We start from the raw sequence: 24,667 nt of genomic DNA on the forward strand, positions 1-24,667 counted from the left end.
TTATTCATTTGAAAGATTGTGTTGGCAGAGTGCTACAACTCTTCAAAAATAAGTACCGTATATACTCGAATATAAGCCGATCCGAGTATAAGCCGAGGTCCCCAATTTTACCCCAAAAACTGGGGTAAACTGGGGACTCGAGTATAAGCCGAGGGTGGGAAATGAGGCACCTACCGGTTGGGGAAACCCTCCCTCCCTCAGCTGAGAAGGCTGGCGGCTCCCCCGCCCCGCCCTCTCACTGCACCGGCAGGGCTTCCGTCCGGTAAAATGTGAAAAAAAGAAAAAAAAAAACTCGAGTATAAGCCGTATATACTCGAGTATAAGCCGAGGGGCTTAAAAAAAAAAAACTCGAGTATAAGCCGTATAGACCCGAGTATAAGCCGAGGGGACGTTTTTCAGCACAAAAAACGTGCTGAAAAACTCGGCTTATACTCGAGTATATACGGTAAACTTGCTATTATCTTTTCATTTATACGGATATGTAAGGTTGTTGGATCAGCTACATCTGATTTTACCATTTTTATTTAAAAATAAATAAAATAGTGTTAAATGGCCTTTACAGTCCTATATGATACTCTTCTTTCTTCAAAAATAAAAAAAAATAAAATTCTCCAGAAAGCAGAACAAAGTTAATTGAAGGTTGTGGACCATTGTATCATGCTAGTTACAGAATGTTTACAGTAAGCATTCTGAAAATTTATGTCTTTCCTTCTCCAATAGTATCAGTATTATTGTATTCGTTTATCATACTACTTCCACTCCCTATTTCATTCTCTTCATTCATTCATTTTATCTTTCATTCAATGAAAGATAAAAATCTACTTGTTGGGAAACATCCAACCAGCCAGTTGGGGGTGGGGTCAAGTGGCTGACAAATCCACCCCCAAGTTCCAGGGAAACCTATATAGTTGTTCCCAAGAGAAGGTAAGCAGTCCGGAGAGATTTTTGTATTATAGGTAGTAGATAATAAAGTTATTGACTTGGAGCCTTCATATGTGGATCTGTTTCCTTGTTCATGTGATCACCATTTCACTGCCAGTTTTTGATGAGCAATATGGAAATTGACAGGAAGTCACATGTCATTGCATTTAATAGTCTGGTAATTTACTTAACAGCCAGAATGTAAATTAGCAGGATCACTTGACTTAATAATCATGCCCTTAGTGATGAAGTTTCTGGCTCCTATTGTAGCTAATGAGTAAGGACTATGTGCACTTTCATTCTTCAGTAAGATTTAAATAAACATATGACTGTCATGTTTATTATATTATTTCATTTTGCAACAGATATGTCATTCTTTTTATAATTTTTATTTTTTATAATTTTATGATTTTTATGATTTTTATAATTCATCAAGCTTTTGGGTTGAAGGAGGATTTCCATACTATCACCATGTATTTATAATTTACAAATTTTATATAGTAGAAATTAACTAAGATTATGAAAATAATATGAGTAATAGTTGCTTAAAATATACTATGAAATATGCTATTTTTAGTTGTTTATATTTTGCAAATAGATGCTAAGAATCATAAGCTAAACTGATTTAATATTACTGATTTATTTTGGCCTGTGAAACCTTTTTACCTCAATGATTAAAGAATTGGTGGAAAGATATTCCTGAACCTTCTTTTTCAAAGAGAGAAACAAGTGTATTGACAGAAATAACATATTTAGTGTCCTATTTTTTATGTTATGTTCTTTTTTTAAAAAAAATGACAATTTTTTAAAGTGCCATCAGACTTTTACAGTAAATAGAAACCAATATTTGCTGTTTTGATTAATTTTCTTTCCATTTGGGAATGTCATCCCAAAGGTGCTTTTTCAAGAGGCAACTGGACTTTCTGGTTTTTCTTTGAAGATGTTTTGCTTCTCTTACAAGAAGCTTCTTCAGCTCTGACTGGATGGTGGGAAATGGAAAGATTATTATGCTAAAAAATAGTGTTTAGCTAAATTCACAGAGACACAATCAGTGCCAAATAGCTGAAAATAATTAAATTTATCAATCATCTTCGCTAAAATTAAGCAGTTAAAATAAATTTGAAAGTTATATATCATTAATTCAGTACAGAATACAGATCTGTAATCTAAAGATCAGTAATAAATTTTACCAGATTATATCCCTAATTTTTTTAAAAAGAAAAATCTTCATGAATATGTACAGATGTGTATAATCCTAGCCTTGCTGGTGTTATTTTTTCCCAGTCTTGTAATTTTACGTTTTGCTTATTTCACATTTTTCCTTAATAACTTTGCACTTCATAAATGCCTATATGGCTTCTGGTCATATTAAAAGTTTAATTGAAGCAAAGCACTTTTAAAATAATGTATATTTCAAGTATCTGATTTCTTCTACTGAATAGTTAATAACCTTTTTTGGGGAGTGTGCCACATACAGATAGTAAGCATATAAAAAGCAGCAAACTGACATACAATATGTTGGACACTATCCAAGTCTCCTTTTCTGGAGAAGCCAAAAAAGTATATGCTTTCTGTCACAATTTATATGGTTTGCGGATTTGGTAAGCAATCTGACATAGTTTCATTTGCAAGTGGAAGCAATTTTAAGAAAATGGAAGACAGAAAGGCATAAGAATGTCATTTTTTTTTTGTACTGAAGTCTGTAAGAGAGAATTAATATGGTATTTCAGAATGTTTCAGTTTGAAGAAATACATTAAATGAATTTTTATGTATTGATACTCTTTAAACTTAAGTTTTCTTAGGTTAAATTTTAAATATTTCATTATTTAATAGCAGTTGAAGTCCACCAGAGAAAGTTAAATATCCTATGCCTTTTGTAACCTTTCAGATACAGTTGGATGAGCTACGTATAAAGTTGGATGAGCTAGGTATAAATAAAGTTTTAGAGCAAGATTCCTTCTTCAGTATCTTCCTAAGCATAGGAAAGCCCTTCCCATCATTTTCAATGAGTAATCTCTGGTAGTACAAATAGATCTTCATTCAAAAAGCTGACCCTCATGATTGTCAGTTAGCTTTAATTTGCACAGAATACTTTTCTGGATTGGTTTGTTTGTTTGTTTAAGCAGGGAAAAGTTTCTGCAAGCAAATATATTTCAGCTGGTTTCAATGGTCCTTTTTCTTGTTTTGGTTCACTTCTGTGTGCTTAGCTAAATTGGATAATTCCATGTGAACTAGACTTTTTCATCTAGCTAATCAAATTCCTCTGGCTTTCTTGCAAGCCCCAAGCATTGATCTATGGCTGTGAATAATGTTTTACAAGACAGAAAAAGACTATTTTAATGTTGTGGCTACCAACGCTTTAGCCAAGTTGTTAATGATGTAAGATCACTAATTGGTAGAGGCACTGATACTGTGATTAGAAAGCAAAGCACTGGTCCAATGAAGATAAGCAAGGTTTTCTTACTAGCAAAGATCAGAGAGCAAACAGACAAGGAATTAAGATTTCCAAAGAGGCAAGAGAGCTTGAAGACAGGACATTGGACTTATAAGATAGAACTGTAATGGAATATATAATAGCCTGTACTGCATTCCCATTAAATGAAGGTTTCCAGTTAACACTGAAACAAATTTATTCTTTGGCTATGATCACAAGACCAGACTAATCAGGAGCAACAACCTTCGAATATCCTCCTCACAGTACAACTGGGAAATAATCTCCATTTTTCTGTCCTTTAAATTTGATAGGAAGGTGATAGTATTCTGTAAGTTAAGCAGCTGCAACATTTCTGTGAATTGAATTCCCATGAGTACAGGAATACAATTATGAGCAGCAATATTACAAGTTGACTCTAAAACATCAAATCTAGTAATTGCCTCAACTTGTTTCTTTTCCAGCTGATCATGATTCACAAGCTAGGGGATGACAGATTCCATTTTAGGCGAAGATTTGTTGCCAGTATAAATCTGAACCACTGTTTTGTGAATCAACTCTTAAACTGATAAATGATTTGAAATATATTATTTTTGGTTTATATTTTATATATGTCATAAGATTTTACAAGGGTACATTGTATCATACTTTTTTATATAGAAGTGTATTATCCCACCAACAATAAGTAACTCAGTAGTTGTGTAAAGTGCAATATGACACTTAAGAGATCATGTGCATTTCATCTTTCCAATGTATGTTTTGTATGTCCTTTCACATAAAATGCTTTTGGAACTGAGCAGATATTCAGACAATGAAAATACATTCTAAAAAAATCACCCTTAAAATTATGTTAAACCTTATGTGGCTGCTTAATATTATTTTATGAGAAAAGGCAACTTGTAACAATTACATATATTATGAAATCAATTATTCAGTAATTTCATAATTTAATAGACTAATGAAAAAGAATATATTAAAACCAAAAGGCCATTAAACTAAGTATCCTAAGAAGACCTATTTGTTCACTTGCGCAGGACTGGCGTAGGATTTTAGATTTATATGGTTTTTAATTTTATATGGGTTTTATTATTCTAAATTTTTAATCTTGGCCAATTGAATAAGTTTTTTAATTGTATTTTAATAGTATTTATATTGTAATATTATTGTTTATTTTATCTGGCTGTGAACCGCCCTGAGTCCTTCGGGAGAAGGGCGGTATAAAAATCTAAATAATAAATTAATAAATTAATAAATAAAATAAATAACTAATTTAAGACTGCTACATATTCTTTTCTCTGTGCCATCCTTTTTCCAACATTTCCTAATATAGCATATTCCAGCAGCTGATCACCTGCCATCTTTCCAAGACCTTGCTTCTCTTCCTGCTACTATTACAACGAATGTTCCAATGTTGTATATCATACTGGCCCAACCAACCTTGATTTTCTCAGTGGCTTCTCTTAAGTTTATCCTTTAGTTCAGGGGTAGTCAACCTTTTTATACCTGCCGATCTCTGTTAGTAGTAAAATTTTCTAACCGCCCACCAGTTCCACAGTAATGCTCCATGTATCGTCGTCTGCGCATGCCTCTCGCGCATCGTGGATTGGGTTTGGGGGGCGCCGGCTACCAGCTCCGCTTGTCTGTTACAGCTGGGTGGTGTGGGGGGAGATGCACGAGCTATTCTGGGACGAGGCTCTTTTGTTTGCGGTTGCACTATAGCACCATTTAGTTTCACTTACGTAACGTGAACTAAAGTTATGCGTGGGCGATACAAATAGTATATTTTCAGAAATTAAATTGTCACGGGGAATTTTATGAAAACCTAATGAAAATGTTTTTAATGCTATGAATTTTTTTTAAAAAGTCAATTAAATTTAAAAAAAGGAAAGTGCTTCAGTATCGGACAAAACCCCTACCGCCCACCATGAAAGCTGGAACGCCCACTAGTGGGTGGTAGGGACCAGGTTGACTACCACTGCTTTAGTTTATCAGCCTTGATATTCTCTTCCCTGTTTTCCCTTAACATCTCCTTAACAAAACATGGCACATCTTTTGTTCAACAAATTTTATATGTTGAATAAATCAAGGCCCATTAAATCAAAACTTTATGTACTCCCAAATTAAAATCAAGATTGTTCATATTTCACACACAAAAGTACAAGTTTAATAGTGTTTTTAAATCAACAAAACGAAGTTAAGCATTTTAAGACACTTTAGACTCATTTTGTGAAACACTTAATACAGGTTAAGTTAAATATTACAAGTCACTTTCACATGGAGCCATGAACATAGCAACTAAGGAAATGGATAATTTCAGAATTAAAATAGTTCATATATTTTTTTTCTGTTTCTACATGTCTCCTAAAGAGACAGATTTTTTAATTATGCCAAGTATAATGTCAGTGTAAGGTCAAGTTATAATATATTATACTATATCAATTAGTCTTCATTATGCTTTTCCTTGGTTTCAGTCCTTGCTTTATCACTTAGAACTAAATAATCCAACTCAAAAATTTTATAGCAGCAATCTGAACTGCAGAAGAACAGCAAACGAACAACGTATGTTAATAAAACAGGTACAGTTTTATTTAAACATCTGTAAAACCTATTATATTTATAACCCTCAATATTTCTGCATAAATATAAAATGTGATTTGTTCTCCACACAAACCCTAAAAGTGCATAAAATGAATAATTAAATAAATGAATAAAAAAAGCATTACATTTGTTCTTTTAGTTTAAAAAATGAACTAAAACTCCATATTTCAGTGTAAGGGCCCACATTAGGGATTACAGTGTGAGTTTAAAAATATAACCAATTATGTTTCGGATAACACATTTTTTGCTAGGAAGAGGATATGATGGAAATGACTGCTCTGAGGAATATTTTGAGCACCTATTGGATAAAAATAGCTTATATTTACTCAGAATAACACTGTAACTGGGTAAATCCATATGACTTAATTTAAGCATTGTCTTATTAGCTGGAAAGTAATTTACTACCTGAGAGGTGGGTCTTCTCTACTGTGGCACACGCCCTATTTAACTTCTCCGTCTAAGGTCAGATTGGCTCTATCCCTGTTACTATTTAAAAAATCCTAAGGACCCAGTTGTGTCACAAGACCTAGAAGTCTCAGAGAACTGGAGGTATTCTTAGCTGACTTAATTGATCTTTTACTCTGTCCATGGGGTTTACATATTTAAATTTTTAGTGATTTTTTAATTTTTAATCATCACTTTTTATATTTTTCATGCAATAATCAATGCATACTTGAATAAATGAAAGGAAGTTCTAGTGTGCTATCTCAAGAAAACATTTTTTCATTCTTAATTGCCTTAAAAATGCCTGTTCACCATAACAATAATGTGTAACAATAAGGAATTACGTGGATTATATCCATAACATATATACCAAAGTTGTTTTAATTTATTACATTTCCAGAACTGAAATAATGAGAGCCAACATTTTTTAAATGTTTTGAATAGTCCAGTAGACTATTTACTTCTTCCATTAAAATGTAAATATTAATTTATCAAGTTCTTAGACAAATTTATATGGAGTCAATATAACCATTGTATATAGTCTCACTCACTCACTCACTCACTCTCCTTCTCCCTCCCACTCTCCCTCACCATTATTCATTTTAACAAAATAATTCTTCTCTAGAAACTTGACTGTTCTCCATTGTGGGTGGAGACAGCAGCCAGGCATGGGTTGTACTCGTCTGTTCAGATTGGAGGACTGAGTCTGTTAGAGCTGTGAAGTCCTGCCCCTGTTGCCAGGGGCCTCCAGCTTTTGACTCAGTCCCTCAGACTGGACTGATGTGTGGAATTGCCTCTGCTTTTTCTACTTTGATAGTTGGAGTTACTAGATTGCTTCTAAGTATGAGTGATAGGGCTGATCCACATTTTTTTTGTGTGGATTGAGCCTTTTCTCTGCAGCTAGCTTAGGCTAGCCTGCCTTAGGAGAGTTTTTCTTTGTGTCCTTTTGCCTTTGAGCTGTGAGTCCCTCTGTTGAACAGGCAGGTGTTCCTGAGCGGAGTGGAGTTTAGCGCTCCCATTGACAGCTTGGGCTCTCTGAGCTTGATTGTCTTCTTGAAGACATTTCATTACCAAACTAAGTAACATCATTAGTGCACATTGATTCTTATTGATTAATTTTAATCTTTTTCTGATAGCCATAATTACATTTTGGTAAATGGGGAATAAGATAATTACATTTATCTATTTTAAAATATACATTAAGATATTATTTATTTATTTGTTAAATTTATTTACTGCGTTCTTTGCAATGGGGCTACTCTAGGTGACATACAAAAGTTAAAAGGAGGAAATGAAAAGAAAGGTTAAAAAACAAAAGTAAAATAATAGAGGAATAAAATAAACAATGAAAAAGAAAGTGATAATTTACTAATCTTGTAACAAAAGACGGACAGATGGACAGCGGAGAGCAAAGGAGGAGGTGGAGTCTGCCATTAATCCAGCAACCATCTCCAGTTTGGAACTCTCCCATTGGGTCCCCGAACCAACCAGCAGAGCCAGGTTTTCAGGTTCCTACAGAAGGATAGGAAAGTGGTGACAGATCTTACCCTAGAGGATAGAATGTTCCAAAAGATGGGCCCTGCAGCAGACAAGTTTTTTTGTTTTGTTTTTTTTAAATCCTGATAGTCAGAGCTCTTTGAACTGCTAAGGACCACATGATTTTTACTATGTCCTGATAAAGCCATGGAACTCAAAGAGGGTGTACTTACTTTTTCACATAACTGAAGGGGGGGAAGAGTAGTTATGATGGATTAGATTGAAGATAATCAGGGCCAGCAAGATGGATATTTTCAGAAGCCAGTCCGATTGCTCAAAGAGCATCTGCCCCTTTTCAGTCTTTTGTAGTAAATTTTTTTTTTTTTTTTGTGTGGATTGAGCCTTTTCTCTGCAGCTAGCTTAGGCTAGCCTGCCTTAGGAGAGTTTTTCTTTGTGTCCTTTTGCCTTTGAGCTGTGAGTCCCTCTGTTGAACAGGCAGGTGTTCCTGAGCGGAGTGGAGTTTAGCGCTCCCATTGACAGCTTGGGCTCTCTGAGCTTGATTGTCTTCTTGAAGACATTTCATTACCAAACTAAGTAACATCATTAGTGCACATTGATTCTTATTGATTAATTTTAATCTTTTTCTGATAGCCATAATTACATTTTGGTAAATGGGGAATAAGATAATTACATTTATCTATTTTAAAATATACATTAAGATATTATTTATTTATTTGTTAAATTTATTTACTGCGTTCTTTGCAATGGGGCTACTCTAGGTGACATACAAAAGTTAAAAGGAGGAAATGAAAAGAAAGGTTAAAAAACAAAAGTAAAATAATAGAGGAATAAAATAAACAATGAAAAAGAAAGTGATAATTTACTAATCTTGTAACAAAAGACGGACAGATGGACAGCGGAGAGCAAAGGAGGAGGTGGAGTCTGCCATTAATCCAGCAACCATCTCCAGTTTGGAACTCTCCCATTGGGTCCCCGAACCAACCAGCAGAGCCAGGTTTTCAGGTTCCTACAGAAGGATAGGAAAGTGGTGACAGATCTTACCCTAGAGGATAGAATGTTCCAAAAGATGGGCCCTGCAGCAGACAAGTTTTTTTGTTTTGTTTTTTTTAAATCCTGATAGTCAGAGCTCTTTGAACTGCTAAGGACCACATGATTTTTACTATGTCCTGATAAAGCCATGGAACTCAAAGAGGGTGTACTTACTTTTTCACATAACTGAAGGGGGGGAAGAGTAGTTATGATGGATTAGATTGAAGATAATCAGGGCCAGCAAGATGGATATTTTCAGAAGCCAGTCCGATTGCTCAAAGAGCATCTGCCCCTTTTCAGTCTTTTGTAGTAAAATTTTATTTTTTTTTTTTTTTTTTTGGTGTTTTAAGAGTTTCAAGTGGAACTTACGAGTCTGAATCAAACTCCTTTTATCAAAGTAGTAAAATCAAGTGATTGTTTTATTTATTTCATAAACAAAGTTGGTCAATATTTAATGTGCCAAAGTAGAATAATTTATTTCCATCTAGTTCAGGTCAGTCCATTTAAAGGATCAGTTGTGTAAGATTTCACTAACTGTTAGAATTATATTGGATTAATCCTGGTTTATCTGTGCCAGTCTTACAAATGTCCACTCTTACTGCATTTCTTACTACACAGAGTTTAAAGCATGGCATGCTGGGTTATAAAGAAAAATATTAAGAGCTATACAGAAAAATCTGTGATGCCTATCTGCTGGTCTGAAAAGATTACAGAATCATTTCTAAAGTTCTGAGGTTCTCCTGAAGTGCAGGCAGACTCATTTTACTAAAATGGATAAACTTTGTCCACTGAAGCTTTTAATCCTGTGAAAATCAGTCCAGATGATCTTCAGATCTCTTTCTCTTTGCCATTGGTCTTGGCTTCATCATCAGGATTATAGAAGACAAGTTTTCCCAATAGATGAGTCAAAAGCAGGAATTTTCAGGCAATATCAGTATTGTTATGTCTGCAAGAAATCAAGTGGTGCATTACGTGCTAAGAACCTCATAATAAGAGCTAGCAATCAACCATGAAGCTGGTTGTGGAATAGTTTAGGAATACTTTATTGTCTTGGGATCCAGGGGCAGGTTTCAAAACCCATCGCTCCTGGTTCGCTCATGGGCACTCACACGCACACACAACGCTTCTGTGCATGCAGAGAAGCATCCGGGCGAGTGGGTGGAGCCTCCCACTGCCACTGCTACTGGTTCGCCTGATCCAGGGTGAACCAGTAGCAACCCACCACTGTCAGGATCTTACAAGCAGTTATTATTGAAGGATATAATAATAATAATAATAAAATAAAATCAGGTCAAGCTTAAATAATAGGGTCATACAGTAAGACAATGTACTAGTGAATGGAGATTTATTTTATAAGAATAGATATAAAGAAAAAATTGATGTTTTAATATGGCTGAAATTGAAGTCTGGAACTAAAATATTATGAGCTGGGTCCTAAGTAAATATTTCATAGTAGAAAACCTTCAAATCTTATTGCAATTGCTTGGGAGGAATGGGCCAAATATATACCCTATGAGAGATTGTTCTATAATTACAGGAAACATTTGATTATAGTTACTATAGCTTAATAGTATTGTAATTGACTATAGTGTTGAATTACAAGAATGATTTCTTGTAATTCAATTTCACAAGTGAGATTGCTTTGTTTATTAGATAAATGAAACAAATAATCATTTTTTGAGGTCAATGTCATTCAGTCTTTTTATATATCAGTAGCACCCATTTGAAGTCCTGATTATATTAGTGAAGTCAGGCAAAAATTCAAAAATATAAAAGCAAGTAAATAACCCTTTAAACAAAATTGTACAAATAGAGTAGAAAACTATTATTTTTCTTCAACATTTGCTATTAGGAGGTAAACCTAATAGAGGCTCTGGTGGCTCAGCAGACTAAGTCTGTCTGTTATTAACACAGCTGCTTGCAATTACTGCAAGTTCAAGTCCCACCAGGCCCAAGGTTGACTCAGCTTTCCATCCTTTATAAGGTAGGTAAAATGAGGACCCAGATTGTTGGGGGCAATAAAGTTGACTTTGTATATAATATACAAATGGATGAAGACTATTGCTTAACACAGTGTAAGCTGCCCTGAGTCTTCGGAGAAGGGCGGGATATAAATTAAAATTTAAAAAAAAAACCACTTTTGAACATAAGCACATTTAATGGTTATGATTCATATTTTTCATTACAGGTCTAGAGAGGTGTATATGATTTGTTAACATCCACTGATATATTTATATTGCTTCTATTTTTGTTTGCTATGCTTAAATATTCCCATCAAACAGAGGAAAAATCTCCCAATTAAGTATTGTAAAACTTGTCAATTTTTTATAACTTGTATTTAATTGACAAATTCATGCTCATATTTGATCTGTCAGTGGTACTGTTAGTATATTTACCAATAACTGGAAATTATAACTGAGCATTTGGCATATATTTTCAGATATTGTAAGATGATTTATTTTTGCTCATTATTGAAGATAATAGAATTCTTATAGAATAACTGCAGACATTCTGATGAATTTATACTATAGTATTCCATAGTATTTCTAGAGAACATTGACTATTTAGAGAACAATTTTTCCTATATAGACTTTTGAAGCTGATAATCATCTGGTTAGTAGCACCTAACCCTTAGTTTAACCGCCCCTCCCCCCACAAAAAAAGCTAAAACAATTCAGATTGCAGAAAATATGACTTCTGTAACAGAATCATCAGTGCTTGGAACACTTTACCTGACTCTGTGGTCTCTTCCCATAATCCCAAAAGCTTTAACCAAAAACTTTCTACTATTGACCTCACCCCATTCCTAAGAGGAACATAAGGGGCATGCATAAGAGCACAAACGTGCCTACCGTTCCTGTCCTATTGTTTTTTGTTTTTTTTTCATATATATATATATATATATATATATATATATATATATATATATATATATATATATATATATATATATATATATATATATATATATATATATATATATAGGTCTTTGGTTGTTCGGGTTTTCTCCCGTGTAAAATTGGAAGTGTCTTGGCGACGTTTCGACGAAGTCTCATTCGTCATCTTCAGGCTTCAGCTTCGTGCTTCTGGGAGCAATGTGTGATCGCAGCTGTTTCTTCCTTTTTAACTGCTAGTGGGGGTTTGAACTGATTGGGTGGGAGCTTGGCTGTGCTCTGATTGGATGGAGGTTTTTTTTGTGCTCTGATTGGCTGGGGGTGTGTCATGTTTGGGTGGGGGCTTGTTTGGGTGGGGGCCTGTTTGGGTGGGGACACCAGACCCACACTCACGAGGTCCACACGGGATGTCACCACCACACATCCACCAAGAAAGCAGACCCAAACCCACACTGATCATGAAGCACAACTAAGGACCAGAAGCCAGACTGCAGCTGCAACATTTGCCATTTCAAACCCCTCCAATCCATACATGCAGCAGACTGACACCCACTATGAAGATGTAGCACGACCACGACTACGAAGCCAAACAACAGCAATGCAGCTCACCAGCTCAAATCCCCCTGCAACTCAGACTAATCTGAGCACAACCAAGCCCCCACCCAAACAGGACACACCCCCAGCTAATCAGAGCACAAAAAAACCCTCCATCCAATCAGAGCACAGCCAAGCTCCCACCCAATCAGTTCAAACCCCCACTAGCAGTTAAAAAGGAAGAAACAACTGCAATCACACATTGCTCCCAGAAGCACGAAGCTGAAGCCTGAAGATGACAAATGAGACTTCGTCGAAACGTCGCCAAGACACTTCCAGTTTTACGCGGGAGAAAACCCGAATAACCAAAGACCTACATATATATATATATGCTTATACCTCTTTATATTTCTTCATATATATGTTTACATACTATATAATCTTTTTGTGTGATGTTTATGTATATTGCTGTTGACAAAATAAATAAATAAATTAAAATAAATAAATTTCTTTTTGCTTGGGATATTGCCAGAAAAATCCCAAAATAGACAGAGAAAACAAACTGAAAGAACATGAAGGCAGTCTAGCTCCATAACATGCCAAGAAGCTATATAGAAGTATCACCTTTAGTGAAACATAAATTCTGGACCGCTTTATCTATAATCCCTAAATTGAAAATATCTGATTATTTTTCATATTTTATAAGAAACAAAAAGTTTAATTATTTGAATTTCACAGCTTGATCATCAACATCTATTATCCCACATTTGAGAGAAAAAACGTCCCACACGTGTACATTTATTTTTAAATCAATATTTTTAAAAATTGTATTGTTCATTCAAAAAACTGTCAGGTGTTTTTTAAAAAAATATGTTTTATGAGTTAGTTTATATTGGTAATTATGTTGTATGCAAATATTTTAATTTGTTTGCTCATCTTTTATGAAGGCATTATTAAAACTTATCATTTTTATTTTAGATCAGAGGAGGGAAGCTGATGATCACCTATACCAGAAAAAATGATGCAGGAAAATATGTCTGTGTTGGAACAAATATGGTTGGAGAAAGAGAAAGTGAAGTAGCAGAACTAACTGTTCTTGGTAAAGATATTTTTTTTTGTTAAGGAATTATTGCTAATTCCACTATTAAACTATAATGCCCAAACATGACCTTTCTGCCGCATATGGAGAGTGAGGGAGAAACTAGTCCTGCAAGAAATTAGTCCTGCAAGTAACTCGGTTCCATGCCACATAGACCTTTAAAAGTGAACAACACCAGTGGTCTACTGGAAGCAGGTACATGAACATTCTGCAGTGTATTCAAAATTGCATGTGCCATTGTATTCTGAACCAGCTGAAGCTTTCAAATATACCTCAACAGCAGTCTCATACAGAACATGTTGCAATATTCCAACTTGATTCCTGTGCGTCCTGCCCTGAACTTTCAGAGAAAAATCATGTACCCTTCCCTCAATAATAAATAAGTTGCATTGTATCCCGATAAATATTATAACAACAACAACAAAATAAGGAATAACTAAAGCATGTGTATGTAATGTCTTCAAAGAAAAACTATAAGATATATAGCTATAAATAAGGCTATAAATAATTTAGTTTTAAAACTACGAAATGCAGATGATTATGAGAAATAAATCTCATATTTCAGCTAGGAACTGAAAAGTTCAATGACCTATAGCAGCGGTGTCAAACTCAATTTCCTTGAGAGCCGCATCAGGGCTGTGGTTGACCTTGGGGGCTGGGGGTGTAGCCAATTGGGTGGGTGTGGTGAATTTGATGCCATTCTGGGCGTGGCTGACTGGGTGAGTGTGACTGATTATCCCAGACTGTATATATTACTTTCCAGGAGTTTGCATTGGGTAGACCGGGCTGAAGTGGGCCGGCCCCTTACATTTTCCAGGACAGCCCCATGGGATGGATCCAACCACAACGCAGGCTGGATCCGGCCCATGGACCTTGAGTTTGAAAGCCCTGATCTAGAGCAAAGTGGACATTATAATTCAAAGATGTAAGAATCATATATTAAGGATGTGCAGTGCTTCACATCAAAAGAAGAAAAGTACCTTGGAGCAGGAAGAAGTATATTTATCACATCTGTCAGTACTTCCTTAAAAGAGTTGTCTTTTCCTGAGTTTGCATGATGGCCACATGCAATAGAGTTAAGAAAGTACCAACAAGATGAGACTTAGTTCCTTATGCAGTTAGTTGGCTATTGTAAGAACAGAATGCTGTACTGGACAGGTCCTGGATCCAATCCATTAGGGTGGTCCTTATGTTATTATGCATTTCTGGATGGGCATGCACACGCAGGCCACATTTCCTTCTAACACATATTTTCCTATAAACACTTCCCATGGAAGAATTTTTTTGCCTTCATATCTAAAGCACTGAACATTTCACTGTGATATTTTAATTTCAGAATTGTTTCAGTGTACTGAAATGTGTTTTTGTTTTATCTCTTAGTTTTCTTTCTTCAAAGTGAGTCTGTCTTTTTCACAAAGGAATTTAGTTTTTGCTTTATTTTGCTTTCCTTATAATGTGAAGAATTAATAAGCAGGAGATAGATTGTAAGTTCAGGGATTTGCAAAAATTCGAATAGAATAGAATAGAATAGAATAGAATAGAATAGAATAGAATAGAATAGAATAGAATAGAATAGAATAACAGAGTTGGAAGGGATCTTGGAGGTCTTCTAGTTCAAACCCCTGCTTAGGCAGGAAACCCTACCCCACTTCAGACAAATGGTTATCCTACATCTTCTTAAAAACTTCCAGTGTTGGAACATTCACAACTTCTAGAGGCAAATTGTTCCACTGATTAATTGTTCTCACTGTCAGGAAATTTCTCCTTAGTTCTAAGTTGCTTCTCTCCTTGATTAGTTTCCACCCATTGCGTCTTGTCCTACCTTCAGGTGCTTTAGAGACTAGCTTGACTCCCTCTTCTTTGTGACACCCCTGAGATGCCTGCTATCATGTCTCTCCTAGTCCTTCTTTTCATTTAACCAGACATACACAGTTCCTGCAATCATTCTTCATATGTTTTAGCCTCCAGTCCCCTAATCATCTTCGTTGCTCTTCTCTGCACTCTTTCTAGGGTCTCCACATCTTTTTTACATCATGACAACCAAAACTGAATGCGATATTCCAGGTGTAGCCTTACCAAGGCATTATAAAGTGGTATTAACACTTCATGTGATCTTGATTATATCCCTCTGTTTATGCAGCCTAGGACTGTGTTGGCTTTTTCGACTACTGCAGCACACTGCTGGCTCATATTTAAATGGTTGTGCACAAGGACTCCAAGATCCTTAAGATTTTGTGGGCATTTAAATAACAATTATAAATCTTAATTGCTTCATTTGTTCAGATCAATTTTCTGATGCTCTGCCATGTTTTTCTTTAAATTGTCTAGATCCTAACATGTTTCAAGCTCTTAAATGACTTTGCAGTGTTCTTGGGACTTGCAAGTATTATGTTCTTCCACACTAATATCTTGTTATCATTTGTTTTCTTCAGAAAGACCATCATTTGTAAAGAGACCAAGTAATTTAGCAGTAACCGTAGAGGACAGTGCAGAATTTAATTGTGAAGCACGTGGAGATCCAGTGCCAACACTAAGATGGCGAAAGGATGATGGAGAACTACCTAAATCAAGGTGCAGTTTACTTCAATAATATTTTGAAAAAAGTTGTACAATACGCTGTGTTTTTGAATTTTAAAGGTGGTTGAAATATAAACCTGATGTATCAAAAATATCATGACAGTATAAAGGTCTTAGGGGATTTGCTTTCAAACAAAAATAGTTCTGGATTAAATAGGCCTTTATTCTGAGTTGTAACTCATCTTAATATTACTATTATCATTGGAAACTGATACCTTAGTTCAGGGGTGAAATCTAAAAATTTTCCCTACCGGTTCTGTGGACGTGGCTTAATTGGTGGGCGTGGGCGTGGGCGTGGTCAGAGGACTGGGTGGGCGTGGCCAATAACAATAAATAATAAAAATAATAAACAAAGTATACTAAACAATAAGAGGTACCAAAAACCAACTTTCACACTTTACACACACACAACACAACACAACTGACTCACACACAATGTAAAAGCAGCTGCACTTCACCCAAAATGGCCCCTGCAACAAGCAGAAATCTCACACAGCCACAAAAAGCTCAAAAACCAACTTTCACACTTTACACACACACAACACAACACAATACAACTGACTCACACAATGCCACATACAGTTTTGTGAATTTTTGTGTGTTTGTGTAGTTAGAGTGACACACTACAGAAACACACCAAATCTTAGAAAGCTGCACAAATATTTTATTTTTTTATTTTATTTTATTGTATTTATATTTTTTAGATCAGGGGTCTCCAACCTTAGTAACTTTAAGGTTTGTGGACTTCAACTCCCAGAGTTCCTCAGCCAGGAAAGCTGGCTGAGGAACTCTGGGAGTTGAAGTCCACAAACCTTAAAGTTACTAAGGTTGGAAACCCCTGTTTTAGATAAAAGCAGCTAAATTTAAAACTTCCTTAGCTTTAAATTGCTGTCTAAAAAAAAAATTCTCCTTAAAAAAAACCAGTTAACTATTTTTTAAAGCTCCCCCCCACCCCCCATTTACTTATCCAATTGGAGGCAGGCAGATTCAGTTGCTCACCGAGGAGATGGATTGCAGGCAGGCAGATTCAGTTGCTAGCTGATGCAACTGATTGCAGAAGCCAAAGCAAAGCAAAGCTTTGCGAGCCTGAAAGGAGCAGCAATTAAGTAAGTGGAGATGGGGCGATTGGGTAGGCATGAGCAGCGGCTGTTGTAAGAGCTTGTAGAAAACATGCTTTTTAAAGATTCTGGTGATCAGGCAACTCAGCTGGAATTGCCAGAGGACCCTTTTAAAAGCTTTTTTTTTTTTACAACCTCTTCGGCCAAAGAGGTTGTTAAAAAAAAAAACTTTTAAAGGGTTCTGATGATCCCAGCTGAGCCGGGCGGTCATCAAAGGCTTTTTTTTTTTACTTTTAAAAGCATTTTTTCGGCTGAAGAAAAAATGCTTTTAAAAGTAAAAAAAAAACCACACCTCTGATAATGGTGCGGCTCAGCAGGGGGCGGGGCCAGGGATTTTTGCTACCGGTTCTCTAAACCGCCCGCCGCCATCGTTACCAGATCGGGTGATCCGGTCCGAACCAGAAGCATTTCACCCCTGCCTTAGTTCAGTGTCCTTTAGATAATGAAGTTTTAATTTTTTTTTCTTAAAGCAATGGATATGAATGCATAAAATTGGATGCTCCATAGGAGACAGGGACCTGTGTCCAGAAAAGAACAACTAACTCCTATTTATTCTTGCAATCTTCTCACCTGTTAATGTTCTATCCACTGAGTTGATGGAACATATAACAAACAGCTATGCTTTAGTCCTAAGAAATACAGGTATTCCTTCACTTACAACTGGTTACTTAATAACCATTTGAAGGCATGATCAACACCTTACATATAAACACAAAAACTACCTATCACTCATTTTTGAAATTACAATGGATGTACTCCCTTCACAGTCATTTGATTGCATTTTGAGCAATTGGAAACTGACTCACCGTTATGCCATTTGTAGTGTCTTATGATCATGTGACCATGATTTGCTAGGTTTTTTGCTTGCTTCTGGTGTTTATTTTCAGTTTCAGAACTACCCATTGGGGAAAATTGACTGGCTTAATAACCGTCACATGTGTTTAGCAACCACCATGTTCACTTAACAACTGCCATGTTCATTTAATATCTACCATGTTCACTTGATGACCACTGTGCCTGCTTAACCAAAACTGTAAAAAACAATCAGGTCTGGTCACATGATGCCTCTACTTATGATCACAATTTATGACCATAATTCTGAGTGCAATTATGGTCCTAATTTGAGGGCTCTGTCTATAAAAGAGTATTGAGATATACAAAAGAAAACAGCAGCAGACATGTGAGGGGCTTGGAGCTAAATTCTACAAATTGCACATATATACCATTTCATAGTGCTTTACAGTATTCTTCAAGTGCTTTACATTGTCAGCATATTATCTCCAACAATCTGGCTCCGCATTTTACCGACTTCGGAAGAATGGAAGGCTGAGTCAATCTTGAGTCAACAGGATCGAATTCCTGGCAGTATGTAGAATTAGCCTGCAAAACTGCACACTGTGCCTTTAATAATTATTAAAGGATCTGAGTATGTTTAACTTAAATATGAGAAAGCTAATGGGGTACATGATATCAGTTTTCTGGAGAGGTAAGTGAATTAAAAGATCTCCAAGTTGTTTTTCAACCCTGTAATTCTATAACGATGAAATATATAATGTAAATGTATAAAGTGTTCTCATCCAGCTTTATATTCATTTGGAAGACCAGAAACTAAGCTAGGATTCAGATTAGGTTTCTGAACAGAGGAGCAGGATTGACACCATTGAGTTGTGATTGGTACCATTGAGTTCACTTTTCTATTTATATTGACTCTACAATTTTTATGATAGGAAAAGCATGTTAATGTGTTATATGAAATAATATATGCATTGTAATTATATAGCTTACAGCAGTGGTGGGTTGCCTCCGATTCGCTCCAGTTCTGTAGAGTCGGTAGTAAAAATCTTCTGGCGTTCGGAGAACTGGTAGTAATGGCTGGCTGGCCACACCTCTGAACCGGTTCCCCAATCATCAGAGGTTTGTGTTTTTTTTATTTTCAAAAGCCTCTTTTCTTTAGCCAAAAAAAGGCTTTTAAAAGAAAAAAAAACCCTATGATGATCGCGTGGCTGAGCAGGGATCATCAGAACCCTTTAAAAGTTTTTTTTTTTAAACAACCTCTTCAGCCGCAGAGGTTGTTAAAACAAAAGGTTTTAAAAGCTCCTCTGACGATCCCAGCTGAGTTAAGAGCTTCTGGGCTACTATTAGGCAACTTCAGCTGGATCCTCAGAGGAGCCTTTTAAAAACTTTTTTTCCTCTGGCCCATCCAATCCCCCCTCCTCACTTAATTAAGTAAGCTCTTTTCCGGCTCGCTTTCCTTCGGCTTTTCCAATCAGTTGCATCAGCTGCAACTGATTCTGCCTTCCTGCAATCCATGTCCTCAGTGCCTTTGCTGGCTGAGGAACTCTAGGAGTTGAAGTCCACAAACCTTAAAGTTACTAAGGTTGGAGACCCCTGATCTAAAAAATAAAAATAAAATAATAAAATATTTGTGCAGCTTTCTGAGATTTGGTGTGTTTCTGTAGTGTTTCACTCTAACTACACAAACACACAGAATCTCACAAAACTGTACGTGGCATTTTGTGTGTGTGTGTGTGTGTGTTTGTGAGTTGTGTTGTGTTTTGTGTGTATAAAGTGTGAAAATTGGTTTTTGAGCTTTTTGTGGCTTTGTGAGGTTCCTGCTTGTTGCAGGGGCCATTTTGGGTGAAGTGCAGCTGCTTTTACATTGTGTGTGAGTCAGTTGTGTTGTGTTGTGTGTGGGTAAAGTATGAAAATTGGTTTTGGTACCTCTTATTGTTTAGTATACTTTGTTTATTATTTTTATTATTTATTGTTATTGGCCAGGCCCACCCAGTCACATGATGGCCACGCCACGCCCAGTGTCACATGACCATCAAGCCACGCCCACAAAATAAGCCACGCCCACAGAACCGGTAGTAAAAAAAATTAGAACCCACCCCTGGCTTATAGACCTATTATAATTTTAATTAGCAACACCAATGCAAATAATATATATTTTTCAAAAAATAATAACCATCTAGCTTTACAAAATTCTCTTCTATTCTCCTAGGCCACCCAGAGTTGATTGTTTTGTGAAATGGGTGATTATATAAATTAGTCAAATAAATAAATAAATGAACTAACAATTTCTATTTCAGAACTAATCTATTTCAAACTTTTTGTTTGTTTAGATATGAAATACGTGATGACCACACCTTGAAAATCCGGAAAGTTATGGCAGGAGACATGGGTTCTTATACTTGTGTTGCAGAAAATATGGTTGGAAAAGCAGAAGCATCAGCAACTTTAACAGTTCAAGGTACTATTTTTTTAATATATTAATATCATTTTAAGATTAAAATAGGTAGGTATACATGGCAGATACATGAATAGAATAAAAGCATAATCTTTCATTATCAAAAATCAGAAAGATCATTATGATCTAATTGCAGATTTCTATTATGTGAAGTATTGTACTATGACATTTTGGGTTATGTTTCATAATGGAAATAACCTAAGTACTTCAGTGTTCTTTAAAATATGTTGTTTAAATAACAATAACAAAATAATTAATGAAAGGATGAATTATATGACATATTTCTTTTTGACTTACAATGTCTAGGTTCTCCTATCATTCAACTTTATAATAACTTTTATATCTCATTAGTAATGGCCAAAAGGCACTATAATTTCCTAGTGGGGAGTTTCTATCCTATCAAAGATGTAATTTAAAAACATGTTTTACATGTACAGACTTATACATGTTCTTGAATAAAACAGAAACAAAATAATGTATTTCTGCTTCTTAAGAAACAAGATATTTGTTAAAATAACAAATCCAAACTATAGTTACTGTAATTAATAAGAGAACATAGTTCACAAGAGCATTCTTTCTATTGTAAAAATGTCTTGCAGAACTCAGTTAATATATTAAGATAAGCAATACACACACAAGTATATATATATATGGGTATATATATGCACACATACTGTACATACACGTATGCACATAAACCTTCTAAATGTTCACTCTTTAGATAATTATTTCCTTCCTTTTTTGACTGAAGGCAGGCAATGATGTCATATAATTTTCTCTGCAAGCTAATTTAATTTGATCATCTGATTTGTTCCCTTTTTCTCACAATCTAGTTTGCACCTTTAATCTCATAGTAATATACATTTTCTCTCAAAACTGTTTAAAAAATCAAGATGTAAGATCTTATTGTAAGTGTTCTATGCTTAGTATATTCAGCTTTTTTAAACAAATACTAAATGTAATGGTATTATAAAAATCAAAGTAAAAACAATGGTCTCATTTTTATAGACAGTGAATAAATATTCTTGAAAAAAATCTTTTTCTGTCTCATATTCCAATTACTACATTCTGTTCTATAGCACAGAACTAAACGTTATTTGAGCTCTTGCTACGTTGTTTTATTTTCTGATTTAAATATTTTATATGCTAAATTGGACCAAAATTATTTTCATTAAAATTTTATTGTAGTTGCAGTCATTTGATATCATTGCCCCAAATTTGAAAAATTCAATGCTCCAAATTTGGAAAGAGCTTGATAGTTTTTAAAGAATTTTATTACAGGTAGTTCTTACTTCACAACCATTTATTTAGCAATTGTTCAAAGTTACAATGTGGCAGAAAAAAGTGATTTACAACTGGTCATTACGTTTATGACCGTCACAGTGCCTCATAATCATATGATCTCAATACAGGTGCATGGCAACTGTTCCACATGTACACTGGTCATCACATTTTCGACCTTCATAGACAGCTACTGACAAGCAAATTTAAGATGGAAGTTGTCAGGAAGTAATATCACTTAATAACCAGAGGTGATTTGCTTAATCAATACAACAGCGGACTGCTGCAACTGCAGTTGTTAAGAAGGATGGTCACATGATCTTTCATTTAACAACTGTTTTGCTTAGTGACTGAATTACTAGTCCCAATTATGGTCATTAAGAAAAAACTAGGGGTATTGCAGTTATATGGTCTTGTGTAGTATATAACTGTATTAAAGATGTTTGAAATAAAAACTCTTCAAATATTTGCAAAGTTTTATTTAGATCTGACTTTTGGGAAAAGTTTGTGACTTGTCACACTTTCCCCCCCTCACTTTGATCAAGACAAGATCTTAGCCAAAAACTTTAAAACATGACTATTCAGCTGTAGATTACAGGTTTTACTTTACAGTGTTTTACTTTGTATATTTATGTGTTTTTATATGGCTGTACACCGCCCTGAGTCCCTAGGGAGATAGGGCGGTATAAAAGTACGAATAAATAAATAAATAAATAAATAAATAAATAAATAAATAATACTCTTAATTAAACAAAAATCCCTATATCCAAGTCAGAATTATTAATTGTCACCTGTTGTTATTTTTAGTTTATCATGATAAAATCTAACTCTTGTCAAAAGTAAAAGAGTTTCTTTTCAGTAACAAAAGTAAAATTGTATCTGTGTGCTATAAGTTGGTACTCCTGAAAATTCAAAAAGAAAGCTGAGGTGGTTGGAATGTTCAATAACCAATATCTGATACAAAGGGTTGGAAGTGACCTTTGTAATCTTCTAGTCCATCCTCTACCCTGGGCAGAACCTCATTCCATCTTAAACAAATGGGTCACCGATATCTGCTTAAAAATTCCAGGGATGAAACTTCCAGTTTACGAGGCAAGCTATTCCACTGCCTAATAGCATTAACAATCAAGAATTTGGCTGTAAGTATGGACTGCACAGTGGTTGTGCCCATTCTATTATCTAGCCGCAATTATCAAAAGTGTCTTGCCCCCTTGCTTCAGTGTGTAAAATACTTTGAAATGGCTTTGCCTTCATAGCAACTATAAGTGTGTAAGAGGCAATGTTGGCTTTGCATCACACCAGACTAAATCTCATTTTAGAAACATGAAATGTGATCTGATAATTGAGGATACTGGCATCTGACTTTTTCCACAGTCAAGTCACTTCCTGGTAGAACTGTAGATAGTGAATATCTTGCAGCTTGCAAAGGCAAAGTACACATTTGATTCACTTCAAGTGTCTGATGGATCATGGAGCTTAGGAATTTTCTTGATAATCTAGTGAGCAGTTCTGTCATCAGTGATGAAAGATGACCAGTGATCTTGATCCATGATGCCAATTATCAGATTAATCTATGAAGAAAAAGCTGCTGCTTTATCCAGTTTTTGTCTTCTATCTGTTCTGTGTATTTTTGTAACTGCTTATGATTCAAGCATTTCATTGATATCTTCAACTGAACAAACAAAAACTTTACTATGATCCATAAAGGCTTCTAAATAAACATGACCCGGGCTTTTGACGTGATTGCACCTGTGGGGCCTCTTCCCAGTTACCAATCCATTGCCCTCAATGCAACTAAAAAATAAAAGCAAGTGAAAACAGCTATGCTAGCATTAGATCAAAAGCAAATAGTATCTGTCTATGTTCAAGTCCTTGCAGTGGCAATAAGGGTGCCATGTGTGCTATTTTTCACTCTTACTTCATATGCATTTCAGGACTATTTCCCACTTTAGAATGATCCAGACCCTTTGGGGAAAATTGGGAGGGGGGGAGACATCTGTGGACTGTCCAATTATGTTGAAGGTAACATCGTTTAGATTTCTTCAAGTCTAAATACTAACTGGGTGAACCCTGGTGAGAGGTGAGGTTAAACAGGTAACATCTTGCAATGTGATCTGGAATTTATTTGGACTTGAAAAACCTGTTGAAAAAACTTTGTTTACAGTTCTTAGAGAAACATCAGACATAAAGGGGCCAAGTGAGCTTCTGGGGCACTGAGATCAATATTGTAGGAATCAAAACTTTAAACTTATTAAGTTTTCATCAAGTTTGTGGGAAGATTATATTTGTAGATCTGTTTTATTAATTTTATTCTATCTCATTCTCTGGTATAAAAGATAAGAATAAGTATTACAATTGGTTAACTATTACCATTAAACAATTTTGTAAAATGTTTTAAATACATGGCAAGCACATTACTTCTGAATAATAAGCTAAAAAGCTATATTACAGATTTCACAATAATTATATTGTATTGTACGTTCTTATTCTGGTCCTTTATTAATTCCCTAGTTTTACTGGGTTTGCTGTACTCAGGGTACTATGAAGAGGGGCTTATGAAGGCACACCATTTCTCAAATTGGGTTCTTTAACCAACTAGATACTAAATACTTCCTGGATAGATTATTCTACCAGAGAAGAGCCTTACTGTAGAAATTCTTAACTTGATTATAGAGCAGTGGTGGAATTCAAATTTTTTAACTACCGATTTTGTGGGCGTGGCTTGGTGGGCGTGGCAGGGGAAGGATATTGCAAAATCTCCATTCCCACCCCACTCCATGGGAAGGATACTGCAAAATCCCCATTCCTTCCTCACTCCTGGGGGAAGGATATTGCAAAATCTCCATTCCCACCCCACTCTGGGCCAGCCAGAGGTGGTATTTGCTGGTATTCCAACTACTCAAAATTTCCGCTACTAATTCTCCAGAACCTGCTGAAATTCACCCCTGTTATAGAGTATTGCTATTTTGCAAACATTTAGCCTACTTATAGAT

The 24,667-nt window shown here is 35.4% G+C and overlaps 1 protein-coding gene across 4 annotated transcripts in view; it reads left to right on the top strand.

Annotated features, from left to right (window-relative positions):
- The window catches only part of ROBO1 (roundabout guidance receptor 1), a 266,683-nt gene that overhangs the window by 174,226 nt on the left and 67,790 nt on the right, over positions 1–24,667 (top strand). For all 4 annotated transcript variants that reach the window (XM_058184557.1, XM_058184556.1, XM_058184554.1 and 1 more), the window contains exons 4-6: positions 13,328–13,448; positions 15,881–16,019; positions 20,269–20,396. In XM_058184557.1, the coding sequence (XP_058040540.1) occupies positions 13,328–13,448; positions 15,881–16,019; positions 20,269–20,396 (388 nt within the window). The remainder of the gene's footprint in view (positions 1–13,327; positions 13,449–15,880; positions 16,020–20,268; positions 20,397–24,667) is intronic.

This window comes from Ahaetulla prasina, chromosome 5 (assembly GCF_028640845.1).
Source record: "Ahaetulla prasina isolate Xishuangbanna chromosome 5, ASM2864084v1, whole genome shotgun sequence".
Lineage (NCBI taxonomy): Eukaryota > Metazoa > Chordata > Lepidosauria > Squamata > Colubridae > Ahaetulla > Ahaetulla prasina.